The sequence below is a fragment of the Vitis vinifera genome, chromosome 14 (assembly GCF_030704535.1).
Source record: "Vitis vinifera cultivar Pinot Noir 40024 chromosome 14, ASM3070453v1".
Lineage (NCBI taxonomy): Eukaryota > Viridiplantae > Streptophyta > Magnoliopsida > Vitales > Vitaceae > Vitis > Vitis vinifera.
The window spans coordinates 29,599,487-29,607,452 of NC_081818.1; the positions used below are offsets into that span (position 1 = coordinate 29,599,487).

Below are 7,966 nucleotides of genomic sequence, written 5' to 3' on the forward strand. Positions count from 1 at the left end.
GAGATTTCTTAGAATATAATTGAAATCTAACATCCTAAGATGCCTACTTGTAGTAAGGTAACTAAAGTAATGTTCATATCATACTTGGATACAGTGTAGGGTAAATTCATTTTTGTAAAGCTTTATGGATGAATTTATTGGAGTAGTCATCACTTTTATATCTTCCAAATTGAATCATTGGAAACAAACATGGTGTAATGTTATATTGGGTTCTAAGGGAAGAAAAATGAGATGTTAAGAAATTTATTTTTTTCTTTTCTTTTTTATTTATTTTTTGGTTACCATGGAAAAAAAAGTAAAAAGATAAAGAAAAAAGCTTCTTAGATTTTCTTCCATTATTTTAAGAAAAGGTGGGGCAAGTGTATTCATCTGCAATTTAGTTTTATTTTTCTAAATTTTCTATAGATAACAAAAGAAGATAAGAGAAATTTTATAAATTTTTATCTTTTGTCTTTCCTTATCATTTTTCTTTCCCTTAAACATCCCGAGTTCGAAACATAAAAGAGTTTTTTTTTAACTCTACTGTATTGCATGTGATTATTAAAAGGCATATGATCAATATAGACCAATATAGGGAGGCAAACTATTTTTTGATTAATAAATCCATTGGATTACAAAAATTTTATTGTCAATACAAACTAATATACACTCATAACTGGCCTATTATTTCTACTATAGATGTGTAGGTACCCATGATGCCAGCTGAAATACCCATTAACACAACCCCAATTATAATCACTAGTTCGACTCCAAATTTGTGGTAAATGCCTGAAATCTTCAAATAGCATAAGCATGGCAACAAGATTGAAGCTGGGACACTTAATAAAGCTCCCACCAGTGACATGAGAGACCCAAAAAATGGCACTGTCAGAGCTACAATGATGGTGCTGAATACCAAGGTGCTTCTTATTATAAGGCTAAATGGTCTTTTCTTGTAGTAGTATGGGAGCCAATTTTCAGTAGCATTCACAATTGGTGTAACCATCAATGCATATTTGGATATGGGATTGACCAGAGTAGTATATATGGCGATCCTTGAGCTAAGCTTCTCAATTGGAAGGTTCAAGGTTATTTGTGATTGAACATTTGAACCAAACATCAGGTACCCTAAAATTGCCATTGCTGCATAAGTGATGGTGCAGAAGATGAAGCATACAAGGAGGACCTGCAATGAGAAATGTAGTATTCAAGGTTAGTAACCACAAACCAAACTCAGTTGAAGTTTATAAAATTCACCCTAATTAAGAGTGCCTTTGGCAGTATTTCTAAAAACATTTCATAAAAACACATTTTAAAATTATTTTCAAAGTTACTCTAAAAAAAAAAAAATGGATAAATAGATAAGATTTGATAGAATTCAAAATTTGTTTTTGAATTCAATGGATTAAAATAGAATCGAGATAATTCTCCATGGTTTGAAATCCTTATCTTTTTCCAACAATCAAGTTCCATCTACACATAGGATTCTAGTTTCTTTGAAAAAGGAAACTGCCAACACTTGCTACAGATGCTTTATGTTCCACAGATATTTATCAGAATTATAATTTGATTTTTGTCCTATATATGTGTTCAAGCGAAAAGACCAGCGTCGCATCACTGAAAAATTGGACCTGTAAAAAATAATTGAAGATCTCAAACTTACATTAGAAAATTGATGCTTCTTCCTCATAGAAGTGTACAAGGTGGGGAAGACCGGATGGGCACAATAACAGAAGGCATATAAGCTAACAGCAGTGGGGATTCCTTGCCAATTTAGACTTGTTCCCTTCTCATCAAATCCAACTCCATCAAAGGCCCCGGTCCATAGAATTGAGCCAAGAATGATGATACAAGCTAAAACACCGCTGGCTGATATATAAGAAAGAATACTGAGGTTGTTCACCCAGACAGAAGGCAAAATAACAAGGCCCACAATGATTATGAAGCTTTGTCTCCCATCAATCATTAATCCCCAAATCTCAAGCCCCATGTTGGGAAACAGATTATGTAGATTATCCCCTTCGAGGATTAGAAAGCCTGTTGCAACCAAGTAGAGCTCGGTATACATGAAAACAGATACCAGTAATCTTCCCTTCTTCCCAAATGCTCGCTCGCCAACATCAGGGTAAGTTCGGATATTCGGATGGGCATCCATACATCTTCTGAGTAGCAAGCCTGTGTAGAAAGTTGCAGTGGCGATAACAAGTAGAAGAACCAAGCTCAACCACCCTCCCGATGAAAGGGCATATGGGATGGAAAGGATCCCAACTCCTGATCATAAAGCATAGTCAAAGAATTTGGTGTTCAGTTCCTTAGTCACAAACAGATCATATTTCAGAGATAAGAGAGTGGCATCAGAAAAAGATAAACCTGATAAAGCATTGAGTCCATTGAAACAGGTCTTGAAGAAAGAGGTAGAGCCCACATCTTGCTTTCCACCGTTGGACTCAATGTCCTCCACTTTGGTGAGAGTGAACCCATCACGCTGTTCAGCCTCCATGTCTCAAGAGAGAGAGAGAGAGGAAGAGACAGAGTCGGAAGAAGACTACTATGAAGCTTGAAGAGAGGTGAGAGGCTTACCCTATATATATAGGCAAAGATCAAGGAAAGTGGGTGGTGCAAGTGAGCAATGAGAAGTGGGAACTCGTCAATTAATAGGAAGGGAAGCTTAAAAGCTATGTTCCAAAGATACGAGACTTTTACTCCGCTTGCACGCCTATCACATGGTTTTATTTCTCAAATCACGTGACGCATGTGACTTTTTGTATTGTTGACTTGTAAGGCCTAGGAGGTCATCCTTCTAAATCCCCAAGAGTCCCGTCATCCAACCTTTCTAAATTTAAAAAAAAAAAAAGAGAGAAAACCCCTACTTTCCTTGAGGAATCTAAGTTTTATAAAACATTTTCACATAAAAGTTTGATAATTTGGTAATGGAAGCAATACTTTCTATTTATTCTTTCTAGAAATTTATATAAGAATATAGTGTTTATTATTTGTTTCTAGAAATTTATATAAGATTGTAGTGTGAGTCATGAATATCCTAAAATTAAATAAAATAATATAATTTCCTAAATTAAGATAATCTCTCAAATATTATTAATATTTTATAATGAAAATATTGACTGGAATTCATTTTATGCGTCTTTCTTTTGTTCTCATTTATTCTTTCCCTTAATATCCACCACACATTTATTTTGACTTAGTTTAGATTAATTAGTTTAAATTGATTTTTAAAAATCAAAAACTTTTTTTAAGTTCAATTATACCTTCTATAATTTTCTTAAAAAAAATAATTTGATTTGAAAATGACTAAAATATTACTTTTCATAGAAACCTTATTATAGTCAAAATATAACGGAAATAAAACTATGAGAAAAAGTAAAATAAAATAAAAGTTAAGAAAAATAAAAAAGAAATATTTAAAATTAATAATCTTTTTATGCTACTTCAAATTCATTTCACTTGTTTTACCTCTTCTATATAAAAATTAAATATTTTATATAATTTTTTTAGATACTTTCATATTTTTCATAATATATATATATATATATATATATATATATATATATATATATATATATATATTCTTCGACTTATCTTTTTATACTACTTCAAATTCATTTCACTTGTTTTACCTCTTTTATATAAAAATTGAATATCTTTAAAGTATATAATTTTTTTTTAGATACTTTCATATTTTTCATAATATATATATATATATATATATATATATATATAAATTCTTCGACTTTGGTTTCAATTTAAATTTTAAAACAAATATAAAGTCTTTTCAAACTAATCATTCTAAGCGAAGACACATTAGAATTACGTCCTGTTTGAAAACAGTTTTTTAAAATTATCATTTGATTTAAAACTATTTTATAATGATTTATAAAATAAAAGTCTATTGATGACCTTAAATGTTTTTAATATATTTTTATTATTTTTAAATTAATTTTGATGTCTTACTTTATTTTTAATAATTTTTTTAAAACAATTCTCAAAAAATAATTAAAAAATATTAAATTATTATTCAAATTTTTTATTATTAAATGTATTTTCTATTTTTTTGTTCTTAAAAAAGAAAAAAACATTGTTTTTAAAGCAATTATCAAACAGAGCTAGCTTCTATTTTTACTTAGTTTTCACTTCTCTAGTAAAATTTATTCCATCCTCAATATTCAGGCCAGTACAATTATTTTTCTTTTATATATAACCCTGCGAATTAAAAGGTTCTGCCCAGGTGTTTGACTTAAATAGGAAGGGGGGATAATAACGCTTTATTCAATACGTATTCATCATACGCAATATGGGACCATCATTATATGTCTGCATAGAAGCAATCATTTAGGGTCAAATTTGAAAACCATCAACCATGATCATAACATGCAGTGCCCACAAGCCTGCCAATGACCCTCTAAAACTTACATATATGTAAAAGAAATAAAAATAAATCCTCTATCTAATTTACAAGTTCCAATAGATGTTTTGAATTCAACAAATACATAGGAGTTTATACATGACATGCCATTTGTGCCACATGTTATATGTCTTTGATGGGCATTGTAGACATTTGACTAGCTTGGTTTAGCCATGGCCAAGCTGAAGAATGTGAATAACGATGTTGGTTGTTAGAATGTGAATAACGATGTTTGTTATTCTTGGATCACATAGTACAACTCGCTTATTATGAATATAAAAAATTATCATTCAAGGTATTAAAATTTAGTTGACTTCTACCTCATTACCTTTTGTGCGTAACGCCTGTATGGGTCCTCCCATCATAAGTTATACCAACTCGAATGATAAAACCTTCAATTAGACATTTGATATAAAGCTGATTGATACCCACAAATCAAAAGGCATTTTAAATTTTTGTATAAAAACTTAAATCTATTGACAAGTCGACCATGTAGATAAATTAATAACATGTATAAATAGTTAGTCATACAAATATCACAGACACGCTTAAATGAATCATCAACCCTCGAGGATGATATTTTTGTTGTTAATCATGTTGTCCAAACATAAATAGTAGGAATTGGTATATTTTTTTACTAGTGTAAAAAGCATCAATGAATTAAATGTCATTGTTTGTTATTTTTATAATAGTGTTAGCTATTCTCTCATCTTTTTTTAATAATTTTGCACCCATGAGTCTCTATTAATGCAAGTCATAGTCTTAATCTTAATTAAAGTCTCACTCTTCTTTCCATTGGTGTGTGTAAGTGTTTAGGTAGGTTGGCAATTTCGGACAAAATTCCTAAGTGTCCCCTAACTCGGCTTTCCTATTCCTATTTGGACTACTTGACTTTGAAGACTAAGACTTTGCTAAGAGGCCGAGATATGTAGCCGATTGTGGAGTGATTGGATGTGAATCAACCCGGTTTTTAATCTTTAAATGTGTTAGAAAGTTGGGAAAAATGGTTTTTGGTGCAAGGCTTTCATTCTCTTGTTTCTGGATGGATCCAAGTGCAGGGGTGGATCGATCCAACTAATGTTTTTTTTATCAAATCTCAGCCATTAGATTAAGGGCTTCTTTTTACACTTTAAAAACCAATCTTCTTTCATTTTCTGGTGGAGTGACTGCAGAAAATGTGGGGAGAGCAGCCACACTCCTAGTGTTCTTCATTTTCTCATTTTTGTTTTCCTAATTCGGGGTTTTTGATTGCAAAGAAAATCCACTTCTCTTAATGTTTTCCAAACTAGTTTTTAATGGATTTTTTTAAGCAATAAATGGGTTGATTCATTCCTTCATTCACATCTAAATCTCTCATTCTATTTGGGTTTGGGTACATACCCATTTTCTTCTTGTGAGGATTCAAGAAGAGGTCGGGATTAAGCTTGGTGCGGACTCCAAGTGTGCTCCGAAAGAAGAAGGGATCGAGAAGCTGAAAATGAAAGCACTAGTCAAGTAGTCTGGGAATGATTGGTTGGCTTGAGTTAGGTAAAACCTTGTACTCAGTTTTTATTCTTTATAGTGGAGTTTTTCAATCGGTGATAGGCCTGTAGTTTTTTATCTCTTTAAAGGTTTTCCACGTTAAAATCCGGTGTTCATTGTCTCTTTCTCTCACTCTACATTTTGATTTATTTTTTAGGAGTGTTGAAGCATTTGCATGTGTTTTGCATTGATAAATTATTGGGAGAGTGTTGATGCATATAGTCTTGCTTGTGGATGTTATGTTTTGTTGAAAAGTTGTTGGAAGAAAAGTTTCTTAACATTAAGATAGTCTAAGGTTAGGTAATATTTGTTGGGAGAATTTTTAAATTGTTATACAACACCTATTCACCCCCCTTTAAGTGTAATCCATTATTGAGATTCACATTTTCAACGTGTCTAACATGCCCGTCATGAAAACATTTTTATGAGTTTTTAAACATAAACCAAAAGATATTTTGACAAAGTTTTAAAAATTAATTATTTAAAAAAGCATTTGGTAAATGTTGTTGTTAAAATTATTATTATTATTATTATTTAATGTATCACATTATAAACATCTCATTTTTATGAGAAAATATTTTAAGTGTTAAGAAGCACTTTAATTATTCAAAAATCAATTTTAGAGTCTGTGTGAAATAATTTTAAGGAGAGTTTTTAAATTAAAAAGTATTTAAAAAAAAAAGAGTTTAGCAAAGAAATATTTTTAAAAATATAAATAAAAATCATTTATAATATTAAAAAATTATTTATATAACTTTTTGAAAAAAATAATAATAAATGATTCTTAAAAAAATACTTTAAAAAAACATTTTTATTGAAAAGATTTTGAGTAAAGATACCTTTAAATGCATTCTTAAATAAATTAAAAATATGTTTAATAATATTTTTTATGAAAATGTTTTTAATAGAAGTGTTTTTTTATAAAAATATTTTTTTTAAATGACAAATTAAGTCTTTATAAGTAATTTTTTAATGTTTTAAAATGTTTTTAAAATTTCGTAAAACATGAAATTTTATTTTAAAAATACTTTTTAAATTAGAAGTGTTTTTCAAAAACATCGTCATGATTGTCAATAGATTTATTAATTGGTTTTTATGAATCCGGAATACTATAAATATCTTTTAAAATTTTATAAAAAATTAGAATCCCTACGCAGTACTAAAGTCAATGAAAGTGTCTGGATAGGTAGAAATTTCAATCATGTTAGTGCACTTTAATAACGAGCGACACGACAATTCATAAAGGAGTACCACCAGTTGAAAATTTCAAACCCTAACAACAAAGGACGAGTGATAAAACCGTTTTATAAATAAAAGGGTTATATCAATTTATAAAAGGGTTATAAATAAAAAGATTTATTATAAACAAAAGGATTATATCAATTTATAACCGTTTTATAAATCTTTTATTTATAACTCGTTTTTTTATTAATAAAAGAATGGGTAATAATATGGAAAGAAAACGATGTGTCACAATAATTTTCTCATTTATCACACTCCATAGCGTATGAATGTAAGTTGTTTTGAAAATTTAAACTCTAAGATTTTGGAACGTGACAACTACAACTTTTAGTGGTATTTGAATAGGGCACGAAATTAAATTTTTAGCATTTTGTTGTATTCAATCAAAAAACACAAGGATTGGACCTTGAGAATCCATGAAATTTGTACACTAATTATAGTGTGCTAGTTTTTGGATTGGAAAGGACATCTTCCTAGTTATCAGAGATTAGGGCTCTATTTCCTTTAGATTGGCTTATGACAAGTCCCAATTTTTATTTTTTTTAAGATTAATATTATCTTTTGAAGATCATGTGCATGGCTTCACCTTCCTTCTTAATTGAAGTTAAAAACAAAGTGTTATTAAAAATAAGATTCAAGTCTTTATTAAGTATTAGACTATCTGATTCTCAAAAATTTTAAAGAAATAATATAAAATAAATATAAAGAAAGAGTATAAGAGAGGAAATTAAAAGTAAAACAAAAAAAAGTTTAAATCAATAAATTATTTTTTATATACTGTTTTAAACTTATTTTATTTATTTT

General features: G+C 29.3%; 1 protein-coding gene across 1 annotated transcript; it reads right to left on the bottom strand.

Moving 5' to 3' along the window:
* Positions 1–571: 571 nt before the first annotated feature.
* LOC100854125 (amino acid transporter AVT1I) lies at positions 572–2,567 on the bottom strand. Its single transcript, XM_003633807.4, has 3 exons — positions 2,350–2,567; positions 1,643–2,250; positions 572–1,165 (listed from the first exon to the last, which is right to left on the bottom strand). Exons 1-3 carry the CDS (start codon positions 2,477–2,479, stop codon positions 650–652), a joined length of 1,254 nt encoding a protein of 417 aa, XP_003633855.1. The 5' UTR covers positions 2,480–2,567; the 3' UTR covers positions 572–649.
* Positions 2,568–7,966: the final 5,399 nt, after the last annotated feature.

Coding starts and splice junctions, on each gene's coding strand:
- LOC100854125 (XM_003633807.4), bottom strand. CDS start 2,479: ATGGAGGCTGAACAGCGTGATGGGTTCACTCTCACCAAAGTGGAGGAC. Junction 2,251..2,349: donor TGGACTCAATGCTTTATCAG/GTTTATCTTTTT, acceptor CTTTATGATCAG/GAGTTGGGATCCTTTCCATC. Junction 1,166..1,642: donor AGAAGCATCAATTTTCTAAT/GTAAGTTTGAGA, acceptor TTCTCATTGCAG/GTCCTCCTTGTATGCTTCAT.